The sequence below is a fragment of the Anomaloglossus baeobatrachus genome, chromosome 1 (assembly GCF_048569485.1).
Source record: "Anomaloglossus baeobatrachus isolate aAnoBae1 chromosome 1, aAnoBae1.hap1, whole genome shotgun sequence".
Classification (NCBI taxonomy): Eukaryota; Metazoa; Chordata; class Amphibia; order Anura; family Aromobatidae; genus Anomaloglossus; species Anomaloglossus baeobatrachus.
In genome coordinates, this window is record NC_134353.1 from 711,051,816 (window position 1) to 711,070,399 (window position 18,584).

General features: G+C 43.9%; 1 protein-coding gene across 1 annotated transcript in view; it reads left to right on the forward strand.

The window, feature by feature from the left end:
• Positions 1-17,827, forward strand: part of LOC142298902 (solute carrier family 2, facilitated glucose transporter member 9-like) — a 62,241-nt gene extending 44,414 nt beyond the window's left edge. Inside the window, exons 9-12 of the mRNA XM_075341798.1 lie at positions 7,248-7,349; positions 10,763-10,838; positions 12,753-12,880; positions 17,364-17,827. Coding sequence (XP_075197913.1) covers positions 7,248-7,349; positions 10,763-10,838; positions 12,753-12,880; positions 17,364-17,561 — 504 coding nt within the window. The 3' untranslated portion in view covers positions 17,562-17,827. The remainder of the gene's footprint in view (positions 1-7,247; positions 7,350-10,762; positions 10,839-12,752; positions 12,881-17,363) is intronic.
• The last annotated feature ends 757 nt before the right edge of the window (positions 17,828-18,584 follow it).

An 18,584-nucleotide genomic window follows, 5' to 3' on the forward strand; every position in this document is an offset into this window, starting at 1 on the left:
AAATAAGTTCACTTGTGGGGGGTTTTGCTGTTTAGCCATGTTAGAAGTTCTTCAAATGAGACATGGTGTCCGCAATCTATTTCCGCCAATTTTGCACTCCAAAATTCAAATGATGCTCCTTCTAAGTCCTACCGTGTGCACAATCAGTAGTTTTCCACCACAAAAGAGGAATATGTATACTCGGGAAAAATTGCACAATAAATTGTATGGTCCATTTTTTCCTGTTACCCTTTGAGAATATTAAAAATTTGGGGCAAAAGCAGCACGTTTGTGGGAAAAATGTATATTTCAGTTTCACGGCTCAACGTTAAAAAATTCTGTGAAGTACCTGAGCATTTAAGGTATTCACCACACCTCTAAGTAAATTCCAAGAGGGGTGCGGTTTCCAAAATGGGGTCACCTGTGGGGGGGCTTCCACTGTTTAGGCATATCAGGACCTCGGAAAACATGACATGGTGTCAGCTGTCTATCTCAGCCAATTTTGTGCTCCAAAACTCAAATAAGGCTCTTTCCCTTCGGTGCCCTGCCGTGCGCCCAAACACTAGTTTACCTCCACATATTGGGTATCTATATATTCAGGAGACATTGCCCAACACACTGTACAGTCCATATTCTCCCGTTATCCTTGTGAAAATTAAAAATTTGTGTCAAAAGCAACAATTTTTGTGGGAAATTTTTTTTTTTTTCATTTTTCATGGCTCAGCGTTATAAAATTCTGTGAAGCACCTGTGGGTTCAAGGTGCTCTCGACACCTTTACATACATTTCTTGAGGTGTATAGTTTCCAAAATTGGGTCACTTGTGGGGATTTCCACAATTGAGGCACATCATGGGCTCTGCAAGCATGACATGACGTCTGCTACCTATTTCAGCCAATTTTATGCTCGAAAAGTCAAGTGGCGCTCCTTCTCTTCCTAGCTCTATCGTGCGCCCAAACAGTAAATTTCCACCACATATGAGTTATTGCACAACAAATTCTATGGTCCATTTTCTCTTGATCTCTTATGAAAATGCAAAATTTGAAGCTTAAGCAATATTTTTGTGGGAAAAAGTAAAATTTTCATTTTTTTCTTTCCACATTGCATTAATTTCTGTGAAGCACCTAAAGTTTTAATAAACTTCTTGTATGTGGTTTTGAGAACTTCGAGAGAGTGTAGTTTTTCACCCCTTCATCCCAGGTGTGTCCATTTTAGTTTTTACCTCCCCTTCTTTCAAGAGCCATATTGTTTTAAATTTTTAATCAAAATACGGTAGCTGGATGAGGGCTTCTTTTTTGCAGGAAGAATTTCACTCTTGAATTACACCATTCATTCTGCCACATAATGTACTGAAATAAGAGGAAAAAATTGAAAATGTGATGAAATTGAAAAAAAAGTCCAATTCCACAATGTTTTGTTTTCTTTATTTACCATGTTCACTATACAGTAAAACTAAACGGGCAATACGATTCCCCATATCAGTACGAGTACATAAATACCAAAGATATATTGTTGTTTTTAGCGGTTGAAAAATTTGTCAAAAAAAAATTCACTTTTGTCGCCATTTTCATTCTCATTTTGTACCCTGAGCTGATTTTTTACTGATACCATTTTGGTACAGTTATGATATGGATAAAATGTACCATACCTCAATTGTGAGATATTACCGTATTTTTCGGACTATAAGACCGAAAGACGACCATAAGACGCACCCTGGTTTTAGAGGAGGAAAATAGGAAAATAAAATTTTAAGCAAAAAATGTGGTCATGACACACTTATGGGGCAAGGATCTGCTGCTGACACTGTTATGGGGTAATGTCCTGCTCATATACTCCCCAGCCTGCTCATATACTCCCCATGCTGCTCATAATAAACCCCTAACCTGCTCATAATAAACCCCTATCCTGCTCATATACCCAGATCATCCTGGTGTATGGCCGCATCCTGTGGCACATAAAAAAAAAAAATAAACGTTCATACTCACCTTACCTCACCTCACTCTCTGCAGCACCGCTCCTCTTACCGTCTGTGTTAGCGGCAGCGCCGCTGAGTGGAGCCGTCCCCGTTCCCCTGCAGCATCGCGATGTCCTCCGATCTGTGCCGGCGGCTGCGTGTGGACACATGCACACAGTGATGATGTCTTCGCTGTGCGCGCCGCTAGTCTCCACTCAAGTCAGCTGACCACCACAGACAGGAAGAGATCGTGATGCTGCAGGGGAACGGTGAGTAATTTGTATTGATTCACTACCCCCTGCACTGATGATGATGCGCGGGGAGCAGTGAATACAGCCACACATGATCACTCCATGCTGTAGTTGCCAGGGGTGATCATGCGGGCTGGCTGTTTATCCCTCGCCCATCACCCCGCCCACCTGTCAGTGCCGGCTTCAGCGCTTAGAGATGGGCGGAAGGATGGGCGTGCATATTAAATGAGCGGGCCCACGTGGTCAAGGCAGGCTGGTACAACCTGCTCGTGCCCCCGATGACCCGCTCCACCACAGCACCCTCATTCCCCGCAGCCATATATTGAGACCATAAGACACACCCCCACTTTCCCCCAACATTTGAGGGAAAAAAAGTGCGTCTTATGGTCCGAAAAATATGGTAGTTGATATTTTGGTCCAATATATGGAAGCCCGCAATCCTCATCACAGATTCTCACATTTGCGGGGCCCTACACTAATTTATCAAAAAAAAAAAATACCATAGAACTGCATCAAAAAAGAAAAACCTACCAAAGATGCCAGACCAGATGATGTATGCACAAACAGAATGTGCTAGACCTTCCTCTTCCTTATTCTTTTTTGATACAGTTCTATGGTATTTTTTTCTTGATAAATTAGTGTAGGGACCCGCAAGTGTGAGAATCCGTGACGAGGATTGCGAGCTTCCATATTTTGGACCAAAATATCAACTAATATTTCACAATTGAGGTATGGCACATTTTATCCATTTTTGCAGGATGTGTGTGGACCTTTTGATTGTAGGTGGTATATTGGTGAGCCTGTCATGTGTGATGCATGTATATAGTGCTAACTGACCTGCCTGGCCTAGTGTTTTGCATCATTTATAGGCCACAATTCAGACACTGTGCATCTCGCTTATCAGTTTCGCCTGACCTGGGTTTCTGGCATCATTTATAGGTCACAGTTCAGACACTGTGCATTACACCTATCTATATGATGGGCTCCCAGTGCAAGCCTTATTAGTGAGTTGAGTGGCTGTGACATCAGCATCTTGCACCAGGGCTGCAGCCGCCTTCAAGAGGAAGGTCTAGCACATTCTGATTGTGCGTACATAATCTGGTCTGGCATCTTTGGTAGATTTTTCTTTTTTGATGCAGTTTTATGGTATTTATTCTATGGAGGTACCCTGCAAACGTCCTCCTACCTCTGGAATCCACATCACCTCTTCTAGTTTGTAGACTCTGAGTGAAATAATTGCTGAACGTACTAATCATAAAAGGTCTTAGGTCTGCTGGCAGGTAGGAGGCAGTGCACAGGGCTCCCATCTGGCGGCCATAACATACCAATGTGGACACTTGACCACTTTCTACAAATTAATTTGCCCATCGCTAGTACTGGATGCTTGTGCTTTGGTAAATATAGCATTTTCTGCAGCACCAATGGCAAACGAGAAATGATCACAACAAATTATTTGCAGAATGAAGCCTTTCATTGTTTAGACACGCACATAGACTCAGTTGTATGTATGGCTGTTCCTGGTGCTACAGCTCAGCAAGATTTCATTTATTAGCTATTTGACCACCATGGAAGCTTACATAGCAATCCCATTGTAAAATAATCCCATTTTTATTCAAAGTATATTGTAAGAGTGGTAGGTGAGAATTGTATATATGCTGGGCTGCTTGTTAGTCTCCTTTGCCCATATGCTGGGGGAGCCAGTAACATTCGCTCCCCTCCTATACAGTACAGACCAAAAGTTTGGACACACCTTCTCATTCAAAGAGTTTTCTTTATTTTCATGACTCTGAAAATTGTTGATTCACATCGAAGGCATCAAAACTATGAATTAACACATGTGGAATGAAATACTTAACAACAAAGTGTGAAACAACTGAAAATATGTCTTATATTCTCGGTTCTTCAAAGTAGCCACCTTTTGCTTTTATTACTGCTTTGCTCACTCTTGGCATTTTCTTGATGAGCTTCAAGAGGTAGTCACCGGAAATGGTTTTCACTTCACAGGTGTGCTCTGTCAGGTTTAATAAGTGGGATTTCTTGCCTTATAAATGGGGTTGGGAGCATCAGTTGTGTTGTGCAGAAGTCTGGTGGATACACAGCTGATAGTCCTACTGAATAGACTGTTAGAATTTGTATTATGGCAAGAAAAAAGCAGCTAAGTAAAGAAAAATGAGTGGCCATCATTACTTTAAGAAATGAAGGTCAGTCAGTCCGAAAAATTGGGAAAATTTTGAAAGTGTCCCTAAGTGCAGTGGCAAAAACCATCAAACGCTACAAAGAAACTGGCTCACATGATGACCGCCCCAGGAAAGTAAGACCAAGAGTCACCTATGCTGCGGAGGATAAGTTTATCCGAGCCACCAGCCTCAGAAATCACACGTTAACAGCAGCTTAGATTAGAGACCAGGTCAATGCCACACAGAGTTCTAGCAGCAAACACATCTCTAGAACTGTTAAGAGTAGACTTTGTGCAGCAGGCCTCCATGGTAAAATAGCTGCTAGGAAACCACTGCTAAGGACAGGCAACAAGCAGAAAAGACTTGTTTGGGCAAAAGAACACAAGGAATGGACATTAGACCAGTAAAAATCTGTGCTTTGGTCTGATGAGTCCAAATTTGAGATCTTTGGATCCAACCACCGTGTCTTTGTGTGACGCAGAAAAGGTGAACGGATGGACTCTACATGCCTGGTTCCCACTGTGAAGCATGGAGGAGGAGGTGTGATGGTGTTTAGGGTGCTTTGCTCATGACACTGTTGAGGATTTATTCAAAATTGAAGGCATACTGAACCAGCATGGCTACCACAGCATCTTGCAGCGGCATGCTATTTCATCCGGTTTGCATTTAGTTGGACCATTATTTAGTTGTCAACAGGACAATGACCCCAAACACACCTCCAGGCTGTGTAAGTGCTATTTGATTAAGAAGGAGAGTGATGGGGTGCTACGCCAGTTGACCTGGCCTTCACAGTCACCAGACCTGAACCCAATCGAGATGATTTGAGGTTAGCTGGACCGCAGAGTGAAGGCAAAAGGGCCAACAAGTGCTAAGCATCTCTGGGAACTCCTTCAAGACAGTTGGAAGACCATTTCCGGTGACTACCTCTTGAAGCTCATCAAGAGAATGCCAAGAGTGTGCAAAGCAGTAATCAAAGCAAAGGGTGGCTACTTTGAGGAACCTAGAATATAAGACATATTTTCAGTTGTTTCACACTTTTTTGTTAAGTATTTCATTCCACATGTGTTCATTCATAGTTTTGATGCCTTCAATGTGAATCTACAATTTTCAGTCATGAAAATAAAGAAAACTTTTTGAATGAGAATCTGTGTCCAAACTTTTGGTCTGTACTGTATATGTTGGCTAGAGGCTCCCTTTAATGACAGCTATAGCTTCTCTATACTGGTCTGGTGACGTTTTGTGATCCAGACTTACTGCTGGTTGTAGTAGTCAAGTGATGTGAGTGGTTGTGTTGTCAGCCCTTGTTGTCCATTTGTTGCTGCCTTCACTTGCTTTTCTCCTTAGTCTCTTACTGTTTGTTCTTGTGAGTTTGTAGTGTGTTTGAGTCTTGGTTTTTCCCTATCTGTCTTTATCTGTGTTGCCATCACTCCTGCCCCTTCCTTCCCTGAGAGGACAGTTTAGTTTTGGTCAGAATAGTAAGGAATGGGGCTCTGCAGTCTCCACCATCAGGGTAATCTGGAGGTTAGGGATAGCCTAGGCTCCCCTAACAAGAGGGACAGTATAGGAGACCCCTGTCTCTCACTATCTTACAGTCACATTGTGATAGAACCATAAAAAATACCTTTACTGAGACATCATAAAAAACATATGGATGCAACTCCCCTGATGAAGTTTTTTTTTGCCAAACTTCTCTGAATGATGAGCTAGACTCTGTGGTATTTGATTGCCTTATAGTATACTTGTTGGATAATTGTTGGTTTTGCTTGCTGGCGTTTTCACTGTATGGGTATACAATGATGCACTGTTGCATATATGATTTTTAACTATTATATGATAAAAATGTATTATTTATGTCCTGCTTAAGATCACATTGCCCAATTATTTTTTTTCTCTTTTTTCCCTTTTAACATTCTTATATATATTGATGATGCTGATAATAATGATGATATCTATATAGAGGAATTCTTATGAAACTGGTGATGCATCGGTTGGGTGTTTTGTTAAGCTCTATGCCTCTTGGGACAGTCATTTGAGATATATAATCTAAATTATTTTTGAACTATGCTAGTTCACTCCACTAAGCGTGCCTGTTAGTGGAGTGCTTCAGTAATAGACATTGGATAGTTTTTAATCTCTAAAGGGGGCTTTACACGCTACGACATCGCTAATGCGGAGTCGTTGGGGGTCACGTAATTTGTGACGCACATCCGGCCGCATTAGCGATGGTGTTGCGTGTGACACCGATGAGCGATTTTGCATCGTCGCAAAAATGTGCAAAATCGCTCATCGGTGGCATGGGGGTCCATTCTCAATTATCGTTACTGCAGCAGTAACAAAGTTGTTCCTCATTCCTGTGGCAGCACACATCGATACGTGTGACGCCGCAGGAACGAGGAAGCTCTCCTTACCTGCCTCCCAGCCACAATGCGGAAGAAAGGAGGTGGGCGGGATGTTACGTCCTGCTCATCTCTGCCCCTCCGCTTCTATTGGGCGGCGGTTCAGTGACGCTGCTGTGACGTCGCTGTGACGCTGAACGAACCACCCCCTTAGAAAGGAGGCGGTTCGCCGGTCACAGCGACGTCGCCGGGCAGGTAAGCAGTCTGACGGGTCGGGGCGATGTTTTGCGCCATGGGTAGCGATTTGCCCGTGTCGCACAACAGATGGGGGAGGGTACCCACACTAGCGATATCGGTACCTATATCGCAACGTGTAAAGTGGGCTTTAGGCTCTTTTTCAAAAATCTTGTGATGTTTATAAAGTATCAGGAACTAGACATTTTGGTAACCAATATCCATGGGGACCCATCCATCCATGTATGCAGTTAAGTTTACATTTATATAATAATTGTACCATACTTTGAGCATTTTGTTTTTGAAATTCATCCTCAGAGTCTGATAGTTGACCATTTTGGCAGAAGACTTATTTTGCTGGCTGGGTATGCATTCATGATTCTATCCCTGGGGCTACTGACGTTGACTATTTCCCTTCAGGTAACATATTATTGAAACTACAAAACTATTGAAATGACAGAAATTTCCTTTAACAGCGATGGTCTTATGTAGATAAATATAGGTAAGTCAATTGTTCTTGGCAACTACTGATAGAATAGATTGATGCAACTGAGAGCGATCTGGCTAAATGATTTTGATTCCTCCTATTAGCCAGACTATAGAGAGCCTGCTAAGAGCATATCTCCATAGAAGACATAAAATGAGCTCTCACTAATCCCTTCCTTTTTATTTGCATTTGAAATGGTTACAAAACCGGACATACCCTAAATCCGCAAGGACTTAAAGTTCTCCGGCTGTAAACTCTGCATTGACTATATAGCCAACAAAAATAGTCATGGCTATGCACATCCGACAAGTTTTAGCTCAGTCAATCAGCTATAATGTGTGGCATTAGATATGAGCGGACCAGTTGAAATTCGGTTCACCTGGTTCAGCCGGACTTTAGATAAAATTCACTCAGGGAGCCGGACGTGACCTGAACTTGATCCCAGAGCCCAAACCCTATTTGAAGTATAGGACTGGGTAGTTTGGGTCTCTGCCCACATATAGTCTGCCATAAACAGAGCATTTCCGGGGAAGGGAGGGCAGGTTTTGTTTTTTTTTGGGACACACTTGGACACTTATTTATTTTTTTTTTTTTTTTTAAAAAAAAGTCCAAGTTCGGGTTCTCTCATCTCTAGTGGCTATTTATTCCACTTCCAACCCACCACTGTAGCCCTGCAAAGTGATTTTGCCATTATATAAGCATGAGTGGATTTCTACTATTAGGCTGGGGTCAGATAACTGTATATTCTCCCATGCGAGAGATTTGACCCAATTATTCTAATAATCCTCGGCTCACATTCTGATCAGAGTTTAAGCCAAGTGTCATTTACTGTGATCCCATTCTCTTGCAGGCGAGAATCAGAGCACAGTTGAGGAGAAGATAAAAACTAAATTTCTCTATCTTCTTTTGCATTTGTCAACCTAAATTAGACTGCACTTGGATGACATCCGAGTGCAGTACGATGTTTCACATGCAACTATAGATGCTATCAAATAAGACAGATAGAACTTGTTCGATGTATACACTGGTGTGAGTGAGCCCTTAACTAGAATCCTTAAATACTCTTTCTAATAAAATATTAGTCACATTTAATGGGTATGGATAGATTTACTTTAACAACTTTGTGTTTTTCCCAAGGGTACAAAGGGATAAAAGCAGAATTTGACAGAAACAATTGAGTATATCACTTCATACACTCCTCAACATTTAGATTGCAACATTAATCCAGAAAAGTCTTGGACTTACAAACATCACAGGATGGATACACAAGTTGACGATATGCAAATGATAAAATAATGGACACAAAATTTTCAAAACATTTCAATTCATTCAGTATAAGGTATGAGTACCACATACTTATACTCCTTGGCTGTTATCAATGAGGTTCTTAATGGCTGTTTGAGGGTAGTTCTGCCACGCTGAATCGCTGAATACACTTGGACACATGCCGCATGTTGGTTATGTTACTGTGAATAACTTGTGAGGCCTAAATGTACTACCATGGTCTGCAGCGTCTTTGGACTTGTCTCCCATAGAGCACATCTGGGATGCCATTGGTCATCAATTGCATAGGGAGCTGCCAGCTTGATGATTGCACATCCAAGCACATTCAGCATGAGGGAACATTACTCAGGCAACTATTAATAACTTAATTGATAGAATGCCAATGCGTGTATTTCGTATGTGTGACGTTCATACTCAGTACTTATTGCTGAAGAGGATAGACCTCCATTCCACCCTCTATTGCTGTCTTGCTCTGAAACATCATAAATTTTGAGGGCAGTGGTGTGAGGGCAATGGCAATGAGCCAAAAAAGAAATACGGGTGTGCACTACCATCGTGTATCTTGTGCTGGTGCCCGGGAGGAGTGAAACTAGGACGGTCAGAGTCAGCCACTGCGCTGGTTCCTGGGTGCTCGTGGAAACGAGGTAAGAATCCAAGTATTCCAAAGAAGAAATGAGATCACGGCACTCACAGGGAAAATCCAAGCTGTTCTAACCATGAAGTGAAGTAAAACAGCGGTAAGAGAGCCAGGTGCCAGCTCCCTCAGGACGACGGCCGTTTTGTACCTCCTGGTACTTCCACGGGTCTTACTGCTATTTTACTCCACTTCATAGTTTGAATAGAGGACAATGGTAACCCTAAGTTGTGCAATCACCTGGATTGTGCAGACACTATTTAAAACCTTAGGTTTAGTATGTGATGTCTAATTTCACATGCAGTATAGAATGAATCACTATGAGCCATTCTTTGAATCTGATGTGACCTTGTGGGCAGCATCATGAAGACACCTTCACAAGGAAACATCACAACAATTCTACTCATTGGTTTATGGTATACTGTGGCATAATGTACAGACGGTAGATGGACCCCTCTAGTTCAGGTACAATAACAGCTCGGTGTCACATTGATTTGGTTGTATAAACAGTGTTATGGACATATCTTTAAAGTGTACCAAGAGCTGTTCTGCAACATGACAATATCAGGCCGCATGTTGCAAGTGCTACTGTGTGCAGCTTGTGTGGCCCAAACGTGCTACCATTGTCTGCAGCGTCTCCAGACTTGTCTCCCATCAAGCACATCTGGGATGCTATTGGTTGGCAATTGCAAAGGGAGCTGCCAGCAGCGGAACTTAATGATCACCATTCCCAAGTGTAGAACATTCCACAGAAAACCATTAATAACCTTATTAATAGCAGCCAATGCGTGTAAGTGTATTTCTACACGTGACGCTCATATATTGTATGTATTAAAAATATTGTTTCCATTTTTTTATCACCTACATTTTATTACCATGTCTATCAATCCTGTGAGTTTTAGAATGGCACAACTTTTCCTCGTTGTCGTTGCAATTTATTTATTTCTAATAACAAGAGTGTGCACATACTATCATTATCACGTAAATTATCATAACACTTATATGAAGTGTTTATACACTGCAAATAACATGGCAGGTGAAAGAGCTGCCTCTATTACATGCATCGGTTTGGTCCGTAAATCAAACCAGACTAGGGTATAGGATGAGTGTGCAAAATCGGTTGTTTTACATTCAGAAAAAAATAACAATTTTTCATCAGTATTGTCATCCATATACCATCTCCGTGTTTGATTTTTACCTCTGTATGCTAGTTTTGAGCATTTGCATGGCATGCAATTTTACACAAAAAATTTAATAAATAATATAGGTCATATATAGTTTCCTATCTTTATACCTGTAATGTATCTCTGAAAAACACATGACAAGGATGGTAGCCAGTCTGAATTTTAGATGCTATCATAAAGCTGTCGTTGTCCATTTCAAAGTAATAACGTGTGTGCTAATATTCTTCTCATTATTAATACTCAGGACACTTTCTCTTGGATGCCGTACTGCAGTGTAATCCTTCTCCTCATTTACACGCTATCGTTTGGTACAGGACCAGGTAAGTGATTATGTGACGCCCTGGACTAGCCAGGTAGTCACAGACACAACACCACATACACCCCTTCCCCAGATAGGTGACACCAGTCACACAAAAACCCTTGTTGCCACCCTCCATGGTCTGATGTCCACACCAGGTGGGGAAGAGCCAGGCAGTTGACTCCGCCCACCGAGGAGTTCACAGGCCTGGAGGCAGGAAAAACAAGCACTCAGTCAGTGCAGTTCAGATAGTGAAGGAGTGAGGAGGGAAAGGTGAAGGGCAGACCTGGGACCAGGCCTGCCACAGACTGTTTAGGTGTCTGGGTCGGAGCCCAGGCACCTCCAGCAAGGTTGGCAGATGGTGGTGGCCGTCTGCAGGAGTTGGTGTACGGTCGGTGGAACCGTAGGACCGGGGTCAGGCGGTGGCCCGCCGGTACCGAACCGGGGAGCCAATTGGAGCCAAGCACCAGGCAGGGTACTCAGACCCCGACTAGGCTAGAAGCCTCCCTGATAGTTAAATTTGCTGATTGCGGTCTGGACCTCAGGGGTTCATTCCCACCCAAGTCCCGATTGACGGCAACAGCCCAACCATCCCGGATAAGTGCCACCGCCAAAGGCAAGAGATCCAAAGGGCCAGCACCTGCGGGCAAACAGGCTCCCACGACACTTACACGCCGGGGAGCGGACTACCAGTGTCCAGGCACAGGAGTCATTCACAACATAACATCGGTGCAAGGGGAACGACAGCCGCCACCAACCCGTCCAGGGAGAACACCGCAGCCGGCTGTGGGCCCCGTCCATTCTACCGTTTGGTTTACCAGAGACTCCGTTATCTTGTGTCAGAGTGAGTACACCAGTGCCGTCCGGCACCGCACCGCGCTGCACCGCGACCCTGTGCCCTGCACCTCGGCCCTCACCTTCTCGTGGGCCCCCAGGACCATCGCCCCCTGCCCATAGAGGGGTTAACACCAAGCTGCATAACACTGTCCCCGGGAGGCCTAGTCAATGGCAGCGGTGGTGTCCAGCATACAATCACCACAACCCGTGGGTGGCGTCACGAACCTTATCAATTCCACCAAACAACCACCCAAACCCCTGCATGCACCGCCACTACTCCTTTCAGAGCGACGTGACCCGCGGGTCCGTGAGAGGCTTGAGCCACCACCCGCAGTACACGAGCACGGACCCAAGAGGCTCGGCGGTCGCAGCCGAGGCCGGGGGCGGTACAATTACTCTTCTAAGAGCAAATTCACATGAGGCAGAAATTCCTGCTGTTGTATCATAAGTCTGAAGGTAAGGGCAGAGTCACATTGGCGTATGACTCGCACGAGTGCAGTGAGAAAATCTCGCATTGCACTCTGCCCCATGTAAGACAATAGTGCAACTCACATCTGCGAGATTTTCCTTAGCCCTAAGTGGACTGAGGAAAAATGGCAGCATGCTGCGATTGTCTGTGAGTCTCTCATCACTCGCACCCATGCAAGACTTTGGGTGCGGGTGAAACATCGGACTGCACTCAGATGTTATCCAAGTGCAGTGTGATATACGCCAGATTGATAATGGAGGAGATGGAGAGATTAATCCCTCCCTCTCCTCTGCAGCTGTGATCCGATTGCAAGATCAGATCACAGTTGCATGACACTCTGCTCACACTCGCGGCACTCGCAGATCATTAGCATATAGCATCGGATGCGATATGCTAATTTGACTCCAGCCTTATAAGCAGAAATAGATGTGCTCATTACTAAAACCATCTCATTCACATGGATGGAATTGATATTCAGTCATAGAAATTAATGTAATAAATCTATTGCTTGTGAATATACGCCATATATTTTAATAAAAAAATGAGATTGACTTCCATTATAGAGAAGATTTGGCAATGTATTTATGCTTTGTAGGATTCCTTGGACTCACATAAGCTCTTTTCTCTCAGGTGGGACCACCATAACTATCAATCTGGAAATATTTTCTCAAGAAGCTCGGGGAGCCGCAATGGTGCTTGTAGGAGTAATAAATTGGCTGGGTCTGACTATCATTGGCATGGTCTTCCCCTTTGTGGTGGTAAGAGAAAACTGTGACCATTGTGAGGTCTTGACTTCTGCCTGGCTTATAATTTTTACTTTGAGATTTCACATTTTGGGCACATTGTTAACTAAACTGAAATTACAAACATGTGTTCATAATCAGCCTGACTGCCGCAAATGCAGAATTGTTGCCTTGTCAAAGAAACTCCTGAAATAGCTTGATCAATATCCAGGCACATTGGGGGAGCTGTAATAAATTGGTGTTCTCAAGTTTTAAAGTTATCCCCTATCTAAATGACGGGCGATAACTTTCTGATCAATAGGCCTCTCACCGTTATAACCCCCATTGATTACAAGAACTGAAGAGCCCTGGCTAAATGGAGCGGAGGTCGATCATGCCCACAGTCTTCCCACTCATTCTAATTGGAGCACCAAAGATCAGCCATAGGCCGGCATCACACGGTACGATATATCGGGCAATATGTGGTCGAGGTCACGGATTCCGTGACGCACATCCGGCATCGTTAGAGATATCGTACCGTGTGACACCTCCGAACGACTGTGATCGAGCAAAAATACTCACCTTATCGTTGCTCGTTGACACGTCATTCATTTTCATAATGTCGTTCCTCCTTCTGCGCGCCGGTTGTTCATCGTTCCCGTGGCAGCACACATCGCTCCGTGTGACACCCTGGGAGCGACGAACACAGCTTACCTGCGTCCCGCCGGCAATGCGGAAGGAAGGAGGTGGGCGAGATGTTACGTCCCGCTCATCTCCGCCCCTCCACTTCTATTGGCCGGCCGCTGTGTGGCGTCGCTGTGACGCTGAACGCCCTCCCCCTTCAGGAAGAGGATGCTCGCCACCCACAGCGACGTCATCCAGGAGGTAAGTGCATGTGACAGGGGGTTAACGACTTTGTGCGCCACGGGCAACTAATTGCCCATGACGCACAAACGACAGGGGCAAGTACTATTGCTCGTGCAATCGCACGATAGATTGTCCCGTGTGACGCCGGCCAAACACTGCACTTGGCAATCCCCAGCGTCCCCATTAAGATGAATGGAGCAGCAGTGTGCATGATTGTGATGTCACAACTACATCAGGTGAGTGAGTTTACTCCCCTTTCCCCACCCCACACATATCGGGGTAAGACCCTATTTTGCGCTTTTCTGTCTACAGCCTCCTTCTATCCCATGGATAGGGGATAACTTTTAAACTTAATGAGGGATTTCCCAACTCCAAAATCCTATCAAAAAATGTAGAAGGTTTAATTGTATTATTATTATTATTATTATTAATAATAATAATAATAATAATAATAATAATAGTTGCAAATACCTTCAGTTAGAAATGTAGTATAGGTCTGCTGATTAGCTATGTCCCTTACCTCATGTGCAGGGCATTATAGTAGCTTAAGTATCCATGGTTAAGATCCCTAGCAACTAACTAACCGTAATTATATGAGTGATTGTAACTAGAGAAGGGCAAACCCGCAAATATTCGGGATCGAGGGGGCTAAACGGATCTTTTAAAAATACCTCGTTCGGGACCGGACTTAAAGCCACTTTACACATTGCGATTTCGCTAGCGAGATCACTAGTGAGTATTCCCGCCCCCATCGGTTGTGCGTCACGGGCAAATCGCTGCCCGTGGCGCACAACATCGCTCGGACCTGTCACACTACTTACCTGCCTAGCGACGTCGCTGTAACCAGCAAACCGTCTCTTTTCTAAGGGGGCGGTTCGTTCGGCGTCACAGCGACGTCACTAAGCAGCCGCCCAATAGAAGTGGAGGGGGCAGAGATGAGTGGGACGAACATCCTGTCCACCTCCTTCCTTCCTCATTGCCGACGGCCGCAGGTAAGGGGAGGTTCCTCGTTCCTGCGGTGTCACACATAGCGGTGTGTGCTGCCGCAGGAACGACGAACAACCTGCGTCCTGCAACAGCAACAATATTTGGGAAATGGACAGCGTGTGAACGATCAACAATAAGGTGAGTATTTTTGATCGTTAGCGGTCGCTCATACGTGTCACACGCAATGACGTCGCTAACGAGAACGGATGTGCGTCACAAATTCCGTGACCCCAACGACATCTCTTTAGCGATGTCATTGCGTGTAAAGCGGCCTTTAATCCTGAACATCTACCTAGACGCCAATCCCCATATAAAAGAAAAAAGGACTCGCCGTGCATAGAAGAAGTATAATCACATTCCGTCAAAATCACAACCTCAGATAGTGCATATAAAAGTAAATTTTATTGTAAGACCAGATAAAAAGCTGGTTGGATTAACATCATATATAAATATAGTTCATTATAAAAGTAGGGATCATAGAGTAACGAGGACAGGGAAAAACAGCACATTAACCAAAACATGGAAAGAAAGTGATGGGCTGATTGTCACTTCACCCATGGATTTCCAGAGTATATGTGCACACTAGAAAAAGGATTTTTCTTAAGAAATTACTTAAGAAAATTTCTTGAGCGTGAAGGATTAGCGCACCTGCGTTTTTACCGCGATTTGGTGCGTTTTCGGTGTGTTTTTGGTGCGTTTTTACCGCTGGTTGCTCCCTGCGTTATTGTGCCATTATCTATGGTAACTAACGCAGTTAGCTGCAGAAAAGAAGTGACATGCTCATTCTTTTTCTTAACAAAATCTACTGAAAGAATTTTCTTAAGAAAAAAACGCAGTGTGTGCACAGCTAATTTTTTTTGCCATAGGTTTGGCTGGGGAATGTCTGCAGAAAGGTTACAAGCATTTCTCAAGAAATTTCTGCAGCATAAATGCACCAAAAACGCAGGTAAAAAATGCAGTGTGTGAACATAGCCTAAAAAAATCACAAAGAAGTAGGAGTAGTGTCCCATAGGGAGGACAGGGTAAGTAAGGTTAATCAAATCAGTACAAGGAGAAATAAATCACATCCATGTATCAGAAAACTCCATGTGCTATATCAAATGTTCAGGGCTAAAACAGCCCCACAGAAAAACAAAGGGATATCAGATGGAGCATATCAGAGAGCATGTCAGAGATCTAATCACACTTACCCATGTGTCAAATTGCACCAGCCAGATCGCAGAGTCGTGTGCCCCTACGCGTCTCACCTAGAGCTTCATAAGAGGGAGGTATGGAAGGAAAAGTGCCACTTTTAAAACTATATAAAACGAGTATCTCTATAATCATACTGACCTGCTAAACAAAAGGTATAGGATATATCCTGGACTTTAAAAAAAAAAAATGTGCCCAAGCATTAACTGGTAGGTAGTTGCTACCTACCTGCCTGTTGTGCCCAGTGCCATTCTTCGGCAGCATAAAGTGGTGACAGCCCACTCCTGCTAGCGATACAGGGGCTTCCTCAACACAGTGGAGGCTTCTTTTCTGCTCTGCTGAGTAGATAGGATGGGACAGCTAACGTTATACTGCTTGGCAGCCAGCTCCCCACTGCCTATCTGGTTGAGCCGGCTGTCAGTCAGCATGACCTCAGCTCTCCCATCCCGTCTACAGAGCAGAGATGAAAAGCCGCCTTTCTGTTGATACATCAGCAGAAGTAGCTGAGTCACCAGCAGGAGCCGTGTTTGACCGCTCTGTGTTGGCGAACAACGGCGCCGGCCACAACAGGCAGGTAGGTAGCACATCTACAGTATATGCCTCTAAGTGCATGGGCACATTTTTTTTATTTTTTTTTTTAAGTCCTAGATATACCCTGTAAATGGATTTTCCAGTACTTAAATGCTGTTGTAATATTCTGAGTTATTTATTTATTTATTTAGTTAATTTAATTTTTAGTACTTGAGATTAGGAAGTGAATTTAGGTACCCAACAGCACCAGTATACAATGTATGGGACTACAGTGCTCTACTATATCCTTGAAGTTGATGATTTGGTAGTCAGTTGCGGATTTCCCATAAGACCAACCTAGACTATGGCCTAGGGTGCAGCTTTCAAAGGGGCGTATATACAGAAAAAATAACAGATATTTTCAAAATTTTCAGTATTATTTTGAAAACGCTGTTACTTAATTTATATCCATATACATTAAATAAATTGAGCCGTACATTTGCGTTGTCCATCTCTACATCTTGTGTTTTCTTGCATCGGCGCTACTGCAGTTACTATAGCATCGCTGCCCCCTCTAAAGACATCCTGGGTGAATAACACTGTGGGAGTGGGAGTTGTGAGTGCAGCGTCGGCTCTCTGCTTCTATCTCTGCTGCCATAACTGTGCTAGAAGACTTTGCAAGATGAGTAAGTAGCAATGAGTGACACCAGTGCTAGGGGGAGGGGGCATAGAATTATGTGCTTTGGCCCAGGGCATAGAATCCAGCCCTATTGGTACTGGTGCTGGTTGGTGGACACCCACCTCTCTTACAACCTAAGGAAAGGTTACATCATCCCTATAAAAGTACTAGAAAACCCCTTTAAAAAAGTATTTATATAAGAGGGAGTCTCTGGGCCATAGATATACTGTGAAAAATCAATCTGTATCTTTCCTAACAGTTTACCTCTTCTGTTTCCCTCTCCAGGCCACTATGGAGCAGTTCTGCTTCCTCATCTTCCTCATCATCACTGCTGTTTGTGGGGCATTTCTCTACTTCTACCTGCCTGAAACAAAAGGGAAATCCTGGCTGCAGATAAGAGAGGATTTTAATAAATACAATTTCTCCAAGCAGCTGTGCATAGAAGACCAACCGAGTGCCAACATTCTATCTACCAGATTCTAACCTTCGAGACGGTCATTCTGGTCACAAGACAGTCTTCTGGATTCAGTTACAGCCAGCTTTGAATCTAATGTAAAGGAACCACACTTATTAATGTATTTTGTATGGAGACATCTGACAAGGAGTGTGAATCCATGTCTGGGCGCACACGTGACAGCAACAAAACTGTATCTGGACGAGGTCCCTTCATGAATATTCAGTTACTACACACTGAGAAGTTGAGCTACCTTTAGAATATGAAGTATTATGTGCTAATATCTAATAATTTATGCTAAAACAAATATACATTTATGTACTGTATGGTTTGATTCCTTTATCTTGAACTTATGTGTACAGCCGACAGCTATTCCTATCATCCCTGACCTTAATTCAAATGTAACACAAGGCTAAAGGACGAAAATGCAAAATAGGCATTGAGTTCCCCACAAAAAAAAAGTTTCGTACCACCTAATTTTGAAGGACCAGGGCTGGGTGTGACTACTGCCGTCCTACTTTCCATAGTCATATGCCTGATAAAACACATTTCTCTTACAAACTCCAATTCAAGGCTATTGTCAGGGGTGGAACGTTCGCGATCGCAGGGATTGCAACGGGGCTTCGGGGTGCAGGGCCAACCAGTGCTTCAGTTGGATGTGCCTCCGAGGGCGCACCTCCAGCTGAAATGCATCGTGGTACAGAGATCAATTGAGTCCCTGCGCTGCGATACACGCTGCTGGCCAAACAGAAGCTGGCAGAGGCCAAGGAGAGGAGCATATATACCAGGAGGGGGGCAGTAGATACCAGGAGGGGCCCAGGAGAGGAACATATATACCAGGAGGGGGACAGTGTATTCTAAGAGGGGGACAGTATGTACCATGAGGGGGACAGTATATACAATGAGAAGGACAGCATATACCAGGAGGGGCCCAGGAGAGGAACATATATACTAGGAGAGCGACAGTATATACCAGAGGGGCCCAGGAGGGGGACAGTATATACCAGAATGGGGGACATGTTTACTAGGATGGGGGACATATTTACCAGAAA